The sequence below is a fragment of the Crinia signifera genome, chromosome 3 (genome assembly GCF_055691185.1).
Source record: "Crinia signifera chromosome 3, ASM5569118v1, whole genome shotgun sequence".
NCBI classification, from domain to species: Eukaryota; Metazoa; Chordata; class Amphibia; order Anura; family Myobatrachidae; genus Crinia; species Crinia signifera.
The window spans coordinates 34411108-34424683 of NC_139219.1; the positions used below are offsets into that span (position 1 = coordinate 34411108).

A 13576-nucleotide genomic window follows, 5' to 3' on the forward strand; every position below is an offset into this window, starting at 1 on the left:
GCTTCAGGATTGCATCTGTAGAATGTGTTGGTTAGGAATGAATACAGCAGGTTTGAAAACTGTTAATAAAAAAAAAAAATAATAATAATAAAACTTGACCATTAGTAATGACTACAGCTGTGCACCAGCTAGATGGTCTGGAAAACATGACCTGTTGGTAGATCTCGAGGACAGATTTAGCAGCTTTGTTTCTAAGTTACTGTGATGTCTGAACAAAGTCTGTGTACCCTGTGATGTTGTACTGTGTGCTGTATGTACGGAGCTGCCAACCACTTGTGGTGCCTTATAAATAAACTGTACTCAGAATAATTGCATGTTGAGCTGTTGAGGTTTATGGCATAACAAGCCGTATGTATCGCTTATGTTTCCTACGCACAGGAGGGTATAAGAACAAAAACAATAAATGCATGTTCCTGTTGTACATTGAGGCAAACTCTGTGAGTAACAGCAAGGGCCAGAAAGGGAAAGACGCAGAAGGGAGCGGCAGCTCTGGGGCTCTTATGGACTTCTCCCTGAAAGACCTCTATGCTATTCAGGAGATCCAAGCTCAAGAAAACCTCTTCAAATTAATAGCCAAGTAGGTGTGGTTAATGTTTCTGCCATTGTGGCCAGTCACCGGTGATGCATATCTGTCTACTCTTAGGGCTACACTCATACCACTAGGATTTGTGTCCAGAGTCCGTCTTGGGACCAATTGCAAATGGGGAAGAGGGGGGCAGCGGTCTAGGCAGAACTTTATTTATTTGAATTTAGCATACTATTTATTAATTAGAAAACAGAAATGAAACAACATGAAAAGGGTTGTTGTTATTTATTTATGTTTATTTGTGTATTTGCTGCTTCCAATAATTTTTTTTAAACAACTTTTTGGGTACTTGTGGAGTATCACGGCTCCCACGATGGCCATCGCACATGAAAAAATCGCATGCAATTTGATCGCATGCGATTTTTAACAGAAAAGCATCCAAGTGTATTGAAATTAGTATCAAACATGTTCAATGGCCCCCAAATAGCATTTTTGAGGCTGTACCACCCCCACTATCAACGCGAACCCGAAGCGTGGCGAGCGGCGGCGGTACGCGTCCTACGACCTTTTCATACCCCCACTATCCACGTCGGCGTGGAGTTGAGAACAGAAAGTGTGGCGAGCGCAGCGAGCCACTGAGCCTGAAGCGTGGCGAGCGGACGCGGTTACCTTCACAGGTATACGCGTCCCCTCGCGGGCTTCACAGGTGTCCGCGTCCCCTCGCGGGGCTCGCTGCGCTTGCCTCACTTTCTATTCTTAGCTCCACGCCGACGTGGATAGTGGGGGTATGAAAAGGTTGTAGGACGCGTACCGCCGCCGCTCGCCACGCTTCGGGTTCGCGTTGATAGGGGGGGTGGTACAGCCTAAAAAATGCCATTTTGGGGCCATTGAACATGTTTCATACTAATTTCAATACATTTGGATGCTTTTCTGTTAAAAATCGTATGCGATTGCATGCGTTTTTGTCAAAAACGTTAAAAACTGCAAAAATCGCATCCTATCGCATGCCACTATATATGGCATGCGATGGGAGCCGTGATAATCCACAAGTACCACTTTTTGTTGAAGAATAATCATATACATAACAAAAAATGTTTCAAGATTGACTTTTGCCACATCGCTGTGGTATAGTAACTATAAAGACCTCCATTCACTATGCGACTTCTCCGAGGGGAGAAGTCGCATCCGATCCCCCTTAAGCCGCCCCGGAACCTTCCCTGGAGGCAGGATCTCATGCGATACATCTCGTGCGGTCTCTCTGCATGTGATGTGTCACATGCGATCCCGTCTCCCACCGCCGGGGGGCCCGACTCAGAGGTTGGAGGTCCAGCGCGTCAGACCTCTGACTCTGTTCCGATGAGTACAGGACCGTGCATCGGATTGGGTGTCCTACACATGCAGTTTTGGCGGATTTCACCCTATTTATCAGCCCCAATCCACCGGAATCAAGTGAAATTGGGCCCAAATCGCATGTGTATGGGGGCCTTTAAGAATATCCAGCCTTCATTCCGATTATTACATCTAAACCACCAACACTAAACCAGCGTTGCCATTTACCACAGTATAATTACTCTAACATATATCAGAAATGAAGAAAAACAAATATGTACAAAAACATTAATAATTAGAAAAATAAAAATAAAATAAAAATGAGGCTTATGCATTATTGATTAATAGATGACGATATTAAGAAATGTCATGCCCTATCCATATAGATTGTATAACTTCAATGCATTACTAATATCTATTCGCAATATAGTGTATTTAAGTAGAATTGCAAGCCTAAAAAATGATTGTAACCCTTTAATCGTGAACAAATGTATAATCTATTACCAAGTTATTCAATATTTTATTTCTGTTGAATCAATTGTGTTGTTGCTGTTTCCAATATTTAGCTGCAGCACTTTATATGGTAATATTTATCAGAAAGTGTTCTCTATGGGATGTCGCTGTTCTTCAGTAACTGTCTTTCTTTTTTCTATGATTATTTTAGCTCCCTTTGTCCTACAATATACGGACATGAGGTAAGTAATATTAAATCCATGGTTCTCAATGTTCCCCTCGCCTAACCGCAGCCATGCGATACTTTATCAGAAAATCCATTTTTCGTATAGTTTTGCACTAGGACCTATATACGTAAGATACTGCTTAGTAGTTTAAATGTCCCTCCCAGGTGAGAAGGAATGACATATGATCACAAGTTCCACTGGGGCAGAGGTATTAAGCCTGGAGAAGAGATAAACTGGAGATAAAGGGGGGTATTCAATCTAGGATCACGGCTGTCGATCCCTGCCGACAGCCGTGATCCTGGTCCGTTTGCGGTCAGCCCGACAGCTGAACGACAGGCGGGATTCAATGTCCCACCTGCCGATCTGCGAAAAGGGGGCGTGGCCGCTAAATGGCCGTGGATTGTCTATCTGCGGCCGGGATCACGACAATCCACGGCTGTTATCGGCAGAACGGGCCCGACAGCTTCTAAAGTCGGGCCCGTTCTGCCGTGATGCCGCTTCAATGCTGTCGCTAAAGACAGCATTGAATAGGGAGCCGCCGCTATTTCCCCCGTCGGAAATAGCGGCGGCACATTGAATACCCCACAAAAAGTGAAAGGAGATAAAGCACCAGCCAATCAACTCCTAACTGTCATTTTCCAACACAGTTCATTGGCTGGTGTGTTATCTCCTTCCACTTTATCTCCAGTTTATTTCTTCTTCAGGCTTAATAAATCTGCCCCATTATAATTTAGGCCGGGTGCCTTAAGCTTTGATTATTCTGATAGCTAGGAATTACAGAATATGAAATTAATTTAGTTAAATGATGTGGAAAATGTGACTTCTTACAGGGGAAGATTTATTAAGCTCGTGAAGTGATAGACTGTCTGGTTTTTATCACCGTCCAATCAGCTCCTACCTATGAAGTTACAGGCTTGGTTTGAAAAATGACAGGTAGGAGCTGATTGGCCGGTGATAAAAACCAGGCAGTTTATCACTTCACCGAGCTTAATAAATCTACCCCAGAGAATGAGTACAAGTATATGGAGAATCATTGTTTTCTGTTGTGAGCTAGGACTTACAGGTTTGCACCTAGTGCAACATAACAATATATTTGGGATCCATTTACGGTTTGATAAAAACAAAGAAAGTTTTCCCTTTTAGGTGGTAAAAGCTGGTCTGTCACTTGCACTTTTTGGTGGCTGCCAAAAATTTGTGGATGACAAAAACCGGATTCCAGTTCGAGGAGATCCTCATATACTGGTGGTGGGAGATCCTGGCTTGGGAAAAAGTCAGATGTTGCAGGTAAAGATAACATTTTCCCAGACCTGATTTAATATGACCTTCACTACCGTTACCTAGCCATCATATGTAGCAAAGGACAATCACTGAATCTGACAATGGGCGGTATTCAATGAGCCTGATTCGCCATGTTTTTATGGCGAATTTGTGCTGTTTGGCGAATTTCTGACTAAAACGGTGAATCACCCTATTCAATGACCACATGGCGAATACATTTCAAGGTTTTTTTCACCATGATTCACCGAGTAGCAATCGCTATCTTTTTATGGTGAAGTGCAATGTGAACTTTTAAAATAAAGTGTTTTGTTTTTTACATTTGGTGTAAAAAAATCAGGAATTTTATTCTGAGGAGGGGCATGCTATTTTTATTCATGTGCTGTAAGCACATGAATACATATTTAATTTTAAAAAAAATATATATTTTTTTTATTTTTTTTTTACACAGCAGCCAGCAGGGGGCGCCGGAGCCGAGCCGCTCATTACATATTCATATATTCACTGCACCCGATCGTTACGATCGTGTGTAGTGAATATACGCTCCCCTGCTGGCACCCCCGGGGGGAAGCCTGTGCTGCCTGGCACCCGGGGAGCCCACCTACCCCCCACAAAGTTCTGGGGCAGGCAGAGAGACTACCATCTCTCTGCCTGGCACCGTCCTCAGGCTCCCTGCGGCAATCGCCGCCGGAGCTCATATTCGCCAGTCAGGGGCAGCGAGCCCCTGACATGTTGAATACCGGAGCCCGCCGGCTCCGGAACGTGGCGAATGTGCAGCGAATCCTAAAAAGGATTCGCTGCACCTCGCAGGTATTCTCATTGAATACCGCCCTTTGTGTGTGTGTGCCATGTATTTCATATCCTAACTGAAAGCATTGTGTATATTTTCAGGCAGTGTGTAACGTGGCTCCCCGTGGTATCTATGTATGTGGGAACACCACTACAACCTCTGGGCTGACGGTAACTCTGTCCAGAGACAGCGCGACTGGAGATTTTGGGTTAGAAGCCGGAGCACTTGTTTTGGGAGATCAAGGTATACAAGTTACTCTACAATGAATCGTGTCCTTGTGTGTATATAGGAAGATGTGTATTGTTCTGTCTTTAGGATCTCTATCCTGGTGATATTCTATTTAACACACCATGGGGTCTTTACTTGACACATTAGTTAACAGCTATGAATGATATATAGTCAACTCTAAGGGGTAAGTTTAATAATACCTCTTAAAAAGATGTGGTGTTGCCCATAGCAACCAAAGCACATAATAGCTAAATCTGATTGGCTGCTCTGGGCTACACCACCACTTGTCTGCTTTAGAAGCTTTTAAAGCTCTGGCTGACAACCTGTACTTAAATTGGTATCTAATTACATTGATCGCGGGTAATTGCTTTGCCACGGCTTATCAGGGATTTGGTTTCACCTGCTTCAAGCAGGTAAAACCAAATCCCCCAAAAATCAGAAATGGGGCTGCGGTCGGCAAAAGGTGTCACTAAACCTGTGAATTTTAGTGCGTAAGTGTTTTATTTTTCTATTTTTTTTCATGGGAACCAAAATATTTTTTAAAAAATGTGAAAAATTTAATTTTGATCCATGTGAGGTTGTTTCCATCCTGAGCTCACCTAGACTTTGAGAGGTGTAATGCCCCAGTCAAACTCCCCACCTGACACTTTTTTTTTTTTTTTGCTCCCAATGGGCTGAAATATAACTGGATAGGGTACCAAATGTAATACAAGTATAAGAAATCCCAGTTGTATTAGCTTTGTCAACCGATTATAAAGAATAGATTGAAAACAAGATTTTGTTTATTTTATATATATATATGTTATTTTCTGTTGAGAAAGCAAGTCTTGGTAATACAGCATGCTTGCTCCATTCCAGTGGTTCTCAAACTCGGTCCTCAGGACCCCACACAGTTCACGTTTTCCCAGTCACCCGACAGGTGCTCTCATTACTGACTGACACATTTTAAAAGATCCCAGGCGGAGCTAATTATATCACGTGGTTCTGTGAGGAGACCCGCAGAGCATGCACTGTGTGGACCGACTTTGAGAGCATTTGCTCTATTCTGTTAAGCCGTCTTCCTAATGTACTTGTCCTCTCGGTTTACATACAGGTATATGTGGAATAGATGAGTTTGATAAGATGGGAAATCAGCACCAGGCTCTGTTGGAAGCTATGGAACAACAGAGCATTAGTCTTGCTAAGGCCGGGATAGTCTGCAGTTTACCAGCCAGAACGTCTATCATTGCTGCAGCCAACCCAGTCGGTGGACACTACAACAAAGGCAAGACGGTCTCTGAAAACTTAAAGTAAGCGTCCAGGTCATTTTGTGCAGGAGAGCATCACTGCTGCAGGTTCTGTCTAACGCTTTCTCTTCACGGGTATGGCTCATTAAGCTGACCAAATGAAAGTCGACATACATTGGGTCGTCCACTGAAGGTCGACATGTCTAAGGTCGACAGGGTCAAAAGCTCAACACATTCATTAGGTCGGCATTGGGAAGTTCGACAGTCAAAAGATTGACATAGGTTTTTCTCAACTTTTTTTGGTCCCGATTGTCGTCATGGACACCGTATCGTTGCACCGCGTCCCCTCGCATGGCTCGTTGCGCTCACCAGGCTTCAGGCACAGTATTATATTCTCCCTCCACACCCTAGTGGATGGTAGGGCATGAAACCTTTTGACTGTCGACCTAACGCACGTGTCAACTTTTTTTACCCTGCCGACCTTGGGCATGTCGATCTTTTGTCTGTGTCAACCTAAGGCCTGTTGACCTTCAATGGTTAACCCAATGTATGTATACCGGGGGGGGGGGGGGGGGCGGGGGGGTGATGTATCGGGCTTATACAATGTCGGTGTATTCATTGTCTATGTAATCAGCTGTCGGTGAAATATGTGTCGGTGTTTGACTTCAATGTGTCATTGGTATTGGTGTGTGTCATATGTTGTGTCAAGTTTTTTTGTGCCGGTGTAGTCATTGTCTATGTTTGTTTGTGTTGTCTGGGTTTTATTTGTCGGGATATCCATGGTGTCGGTGTTTATATTGTCTGACTTTTCTGTACGTCGATGTTTTCCTTGTCGGAGTTAAGCAGTTGTCTGACAATTGTGTGTCTGTGTTATATTGTCGGTGTAATTGTTTTCGGAGAATTGCCTATCGGAAACTCGTCCGGCACCCATCAGTATGGTGATGTAGCCTGGTTTGCACGATAATTGGGGGGTTTAATTACCCCAAAAATACAGAATCACTGTAAACTGTGGTTTACCTATGTTTATTTGAAGGTCGTTTGCTCTTAAATGGTATGGACTCATCACTGTATTACCAATAGTACATGCCATCAAGGCAAGAGGGACATCTAGTGGTTAAAGTCGAGTGGTGCTGTTTAGAATAATGATAGTCGAGGACAGCTGGTCACACAAGCCTGACGTGGAAATCCAGGACATTCATATTGATACCAAGATATGATTGCTGGGTGGTTATCTGTATAAATAGTTTTCTCCTTCAGCCAATCTGTTGTCGCAGGAGCTGGACACCTGAAATAAATAATATACAATCATAATAATACTGAAAATAAAGCAAAATACAAATGATTAAAAAAGATACTGCACACTGATACACTGCAACCAATGCAAGATTTACTGTTTTGCCTTCCAGAATGGGCAGTGCCTTACTCTCACGATTTGACTTAGTGTTCATCCTGCTGGATACCCCAAATGAAGACCATGATCATCTGCTTTCGGAGCATGTGATGGCCATGAGAGCGGGGTCAAAGGAAATTCTACGCAGCGCAAACGTTACTCGTTCAGGCACTCAGGACACCAATACCTCTATCCTAGAAGTGCCCTCCGAGAGGCCTTTAAGAGAGAGATTAAAGGTACAGTATTTTTTAACTGTTCATTCTTTAGCCATTATACGGAACAGTGTAATATATTTTTTTCTCTAATTAATTTTGATCTGTTAATTGTAGGTCACCTTCTGTACAGATAATGCTATGCTGTCGGTCTAATACCGGTTTGATTTATTGTAGGTCCGACCAGGGGAACATTTTGATGCTATACCACACCAGCTGTTACGGAAGTACATAGGCTATGCCCGCCAGTATGCTCAGCCAAAGCTGTCTGTAGATGCTGCTCAAGTTCTCCAGAACTTCTACCTGGAACTCAGAAAACAGAAGCAGGGCATAGACAGTACTCCTATAACTACCAGACAGCTGGAGTCTCTGATCCGACTAACCGAGGTATGGAACATTCTGCTTAATTACGCACCTGGGTCTAGCACACACACACACAGTATTGCTTCCTAATCCAAGGGAGTATGCTAATGGTACATTGTTATGGAGCAATTGGACCTCTTTGTTTTGTAACTGCTGGTCCACTGGGTCTGTGGAAAATGAATGACAGCTGTGAATTACACACAGAGGATCCATTAGTACTAGAATAATGCCAGCTTACTGGCCATTTAGCACAGCGTTATGTTGGATAGAAAGGATTCAATAATACCACCATGCAGCTATAAATACATACACCAAAGAGGTAAACATCCAAAAGATAACAAGAACACAAATAGAATGGTGTACAATAAAAGCGCACAACATGCAATTATGTCACCGGTTTATCGGTTCCAAATGTAGTAATAATCAGGATAAGTTCACAAGGTAGATTCCCTGGTGTGCAGATATTCATGAGCAATGCGAATCTGAAACAATAACCTCCCGTTTTCACATAAAATGTGGTGGGGGAGGCAAAAAAGGGGCAGAGATAGTGAAAATGATCTTTAATAAAAACTAAGGTTAAATATAAGAGGGGGGAATAGGATGTAAGTGCGCAATCCCTACTGCTAAATAACAATGAACCAGTGACACCTCTCTGGTAAAGAATAAAAATATTTTATTAATTAGTGCAAAATACAGTTTTGATCATCTATAAGATACACTTAAAGACTAAAAATGGGAGTGTCTCCTAATACCGGTATACATCAACTAGACATACGAACATGAAACATATAAAAAATAAAATATAAAAATAGAAAAAAATATATAAATATATAAAAATTCCACAAGGGGCCTGATTCAGCTCCTGCTAATAGAACAAATGTTGCACTAAAAAACCGGGGCCAAGATTATGCCTTGGCCCCGGTTTTTTAGTGCAACATTTGTTCTATTAGCAGGAGCTGAATCAGGCCCCTTGTGGAATTTTTATATATTTATATATTTTTTTTCTATTTTTATATTTTATTTTTTATATGTTTCATGTTCGTATGTCTAGTTGATGTATACCGGTATTAGGAGACACTCCCATTTTTAGTCTTTAAGTGTATCTTATAGATGATCAAAACTGTATTTTGCACTAATTAATAAAATATTTTTATTCTTTACCAGAGAGGTGTCACTGGTTCATTGTTATTTAGCAGTAGGGATTGCGCACTTACATCCTATTCCCCCCTCCTACAGTCTTTGCTATCAAGGTGCTATTGTAGTGCACCTTAGGATATTGTGCAGCAGCCCTTCCTACATACTGCAGGTACAGCGCAGTCTTATACCCTTTCTCATAAGGTTAAATATAAGTCTGAACTTATAATAAGTGGACAGTTAAAACAGCAAGGTCAGGATGGCAAGCAGTTAGCCCAGAGTCGCAGATCCAAATACCAGTCCAGAACAGGAAACGAAGTCCGCATCTGAGGCACAGCGATGGTGATGTTCTGGGAATAGTCATTAAACACTCAACGCCTTTCGGAGTAGTTCCTTTGTCAGGAGTGTAGTATAAATGAAAACGGGTCCGCTTTTACATATTGGTGGAGCACACCTAAATCAAATGTGCCAAGTTAGCGGTATCTGTCCTCCACAGAATGTCTGGAGGACGCTGAAAGCAAGATGGCTCTGCGTTCCACGGCCAACAACGTTGCTTGGAACGTGGAAGTAAAGATGGCCGTATTATGTATAAGACTAGATGGGCGAAATATTAACTAAACCAAAAATATTGTTAAATATATATGCTCCACACTAGGAGGGTAAGCAGCTCCTCTATAAAGAAACTTAATATAAAAAGGGGTTATAGAGCGCTAAATATTGAGTAATGAGTGAACACCTGAAAAATAAAATAAATGTTAGATAAAAATGTGTTTTGTTTAAAAACAATGTTTACACTCCTTTTGGAGATGAGTAAGAAAAGGTTCCCGGTGCAGCACTGTCCCTGTTCTTACCCTATTCAAACAGCGGTATTCCTCAGCCAGAGAGTGGCTGTCCGCTGTGTCGATATTAGCACCAAACGGCTAGCTGGGTTCGCCACGAGTCGGCTTGATGACGTCACCGTTAGGTCCAGGGTGCGGGCGGGTGCTGCACTGGGCACCTTTTCTTAATAATCTCCAAAAGGAGTGTAAAAATTGTTTTTAAACAAAGCACATTTTTATCTAACATTTATTTTATTTTTCAGGTGTTCACTCATTACACTCATGTACAAAGTGAAATGTGTTTTCCCTTTAAATACACATTGTGACTGTTGTGTGTTTTGTGTAATATATCATTATTTAGGTCAATTCAGATTAGTATATTTTTTTTAGGTTAACTTAAAGTACCTTGTATGTCTACCTAGGCCCGTGCCAGACTAGAGCTAAGGGAAGAGGCCACAAAAGAAGATGCTGAAGATGTTGTACAAATAATGAAATACAGGTGACTTTCTCTATTGACAATTTATCTTATTTTGTTTGTTTTTAACTGTAGCTTAATTTTTATGTAGCTGTCTTTATAGGCAGAGAAATCACAGTTCTATAGAACTATACAATGTATTTTGGGTCACTGTACCTATAAGTAGCATTGCCATAATGTATAGGAGATAACAAAGGCTCCAGCTCAGTGACCGTCTTTCCTGTCACTGCGAGGTACCATCTCTCCATGGAAGTCAATTGAAAGCCACGAGGTGGTCCATCAGGACAATGCAGACCCTACACCCATTATAGATACACCTATGGTCAATTGCAATAGTGAGGCAAAATCACATGATCAGTCAGCAAAGGAGATCGGCTTCACTGTAATTATCTCACAGGGTTGCAGGAGGGTGTGGCCAATAGTATTATTTCCAAAGCCTTTGGAAGAGGTTGACACTGATGGGTATTGTTACAGCTGGCTGTCGAAATACTGATGCCGGAATCCTGACCGCCGAAATACCGACAAGGGGGAGCCGTGGATACCCCCCTTCCCCTTGCGGGCTCGCTGCTCTCGCCAAGCAGCGGGCCCATAGAGGGAGAAATTGCCGACATTGCGGCGGTCGGTATTCTGGCGTTGGCATTTCGACCGCTGGGATTTTGACTCCATCCGATCCAGACATCTGTGTATGAAAGGGTATGTGTTTATAAGGGAAACTTACACCCTTCTACTTTAATTCTATGTACAAGTAGAAAAAGTCCCACTTGTTCTTATACAGTGGTAATCATCTTAATCGTTCTTGTGAATCCTGACTTAGGTAGAACCCACCCATGTGAGCAGACCATTTATTCTATTCTTTCATCTCTAAAAGTAGCCATTGTAACAATGCCTTTAGGAATGATGGTCATTTTTCAATGAGCGGCCTGTATACCAACAGTTTTTTTACTATCCTCCCCAGCATGCTTGGAACCTACTCCGATGAGTTTGGGAAGCTGGATTTCAATAGATCGCAGCACGGTTCCGGAATGAGTAATCGGTCGCAAGCAAAAAAATTTGTCTCTGCTCTCAACACAATCGCAGAGAGAACCTACAATAATCTGTTTGAGTATCAACAGCTCCGGCAGATTGCGAAGGAAGTGCACGTTCAGGTAGTGCTATATAGCGTCCCCTTGTGTTTATAGTCCAGTGATGGTGATCTTTGTGTCCATCCTGTTCCCAGTATTGAGTAATGAAATGGCCAATCCTGAGCAATTAATGTAAATGACAGGGAAAGCGACTGCACGCTGCCAAGGAAGAAACAAAAATAAATTAAAGCAAAACCTTTGCAAATTCTAACTTAACCTAAATGAATACTTTCCTATGGGCAGATGTATTATCATTTCCTTTCTCTGATTTATTTAATATTGTATTTATTTTTAAGGTGTGTTTTACCAAGATCTGGGCATTTTATGATATAGGGCAGTATTCAACGTGAAAAATTCTCCGTGCATGGCGAGAGATTTTTTCTCTCGCCATGCACTCGCCCTGTTCCGGAGGTTAAAGTCTCCCTGGCTGCCCCAGAACATATGTGGAGGGGAGGTGGGCTCCCCGGGACCCAGGCAGCACAAGCTGCCCCCCCCCCCCCTATAGCCAGCGGGAGACCCAGTATTCACTGCACCCGATCGTGCATATGTAATGATCGGATGCAGTGAATATATGAATATCTAATGAGCGGCTCGAGAGCTCCGGCCCCCTGCTGGCTGCTCTGTGTAAAAAAAAAAAAAAATTAAAAAAATATTTTTTTTTTAATTAATATATTCATGTGCTATAAGCACATGAATAAAAATAACATGCCCCTTCACAGAAAAAAATCCTGATTTTTTTACACCAAAATTAAAAAAATAAACCTTTTAGTTTAAAAGTTCACATTCCAGTTCTCCATGAAAAGATGGAGAATTGCTACACTGAGAGACACGGTAAAAAGACGGCGAAAATATCACATTGAATAGGGTGGTTCACTTTTGGAGAGCAAAATGCTCCTTCCAACGCGAAAACAGCACAAACTCGCCATAAAACAAGGCAAATTTTTCTCATTGAATACTGGCCTATATAGTCTAGTCTTCAGTCCAATTAAGTGCGAGTTTGTTTCATAAAACTCGCATACATTGTAAAAATGTCTGCACCCGAAAAATGTGAGATGCAATTAGAACTTGCGATATGGTTGTGTGACTTTTCTATTAGATGCAAACTGGAAAAAGTGCATGAAAATCTGGGGAATCCATGCTGGACCCCCAAAAAAGTGACATTTGAGATAGCAGGGTCATTTAGAAGGCGGTTAGTGGCCATAAAGAAAGCACTGGAGGATTTTAAAAGCGTAAATTGGATGATTTTTGCACTTTTTATTAATGACTGAAAACTGATAGCCAGTGCTATTAGACTTTGGCAGTACAGTATAATGTCTGTATATGTCCATAACTTTCAGGGGTTTTATACAAGTTCGTAAAAAGTTGGTGTAAATGCTTTTAATTGTCTGCAAGTTCAAAAACACCCCTCCCAGCAAAACAACAATTCTGCATACTTGTCCCTTGTCTATAAACCCATTATTGGGCGTTTTAGCTGTAAACGAATGCCTTTATTTTTGGTGGGGGAGGGGGCGATTTAAACCTCCTTAAATGCATGATTATTCACTAGGTGGGACGCACCAGAGAGGTTTTGCACTGTCTTGACATTTTCTCCCTAAAAACAAAGATTTTCCTTACCTTTTCCCCTGCTCAAAGGGAGCAGCCAAAAAAAAAAAAAAATGAATCTAGAAAAACAAAGTGAGTTTGGAATTGGATTGCAGATATAAATCATAGTGCATGTTCACTGTGAAGGAGCCCATACACGCTCCGTTGTGTCAGGGTCCGTTCTGTACTATGCGATGCGCGCTCCCGCGCATCACATAGTACGGTACAAAAAGTATGTGCTGCACATACTTTTTGTACTAGCTACACATCGTATCGGATGGCAGTGCATGCACAAGGCATGCGATCCGATATGATGTGTACTATTTAAGTCCCGAACGGATCCGTTAAACGGACCGTGTATGGGCAGCTTTAGAATGGCTCATGGGATCCAACTCTCACCTAAGTGGATTAACCCCTTCCTCTACTGC

General features: G+C 42.1%; 1 protein-coding gene across 1 annotated transcript in view; it reads left to right on the top strand.

The window, feature by feature from the left end:
- Nucleotides 1-13576, top strand: part of MCM8 (minichromosome maintenance 8 homologous recombination repair factor) — a 66235-nt gene that overhangs the window by 50077 nt on the left and 2582 nt on the right. Inside the window, exons 10-18 of the mRNA XM_083175621.1 lie at nucleotides 379-577; nucleotides 2520-2550; nucleotides 3679-3819; nucleotides 4702-4843; nucleotides 5922-6117; nucleotides 7461-7680; nucleotides 7834-8043; nucleotides 10394-10470; nucleotides 11402-11591. Coding sequence (XP_083031747.1) covers nucleotides 379-577; nucleotides 2520-2550; nucleotides 3679-3819; nucleotides 4702-4843; nucleotides 5922-6117; nucleotides 7461-7680; nucleotides 7834-8043; nucleotides 10394-10470; nucleotides 11402-11591 — 1406 coding nt within the window. The remainder of the gene's footprint in view (nucleotides 1-378; nucleotides 578-2519; nucleotides 2551-3678; nucleotides 3820-4701; nucleotides 4844-5921; nucleotides 6118-7460; nucleotides 7681-7833; nucleotides 8044-10393; nucleotides 10471-11401; nucleotides 11592-13576) is intronic.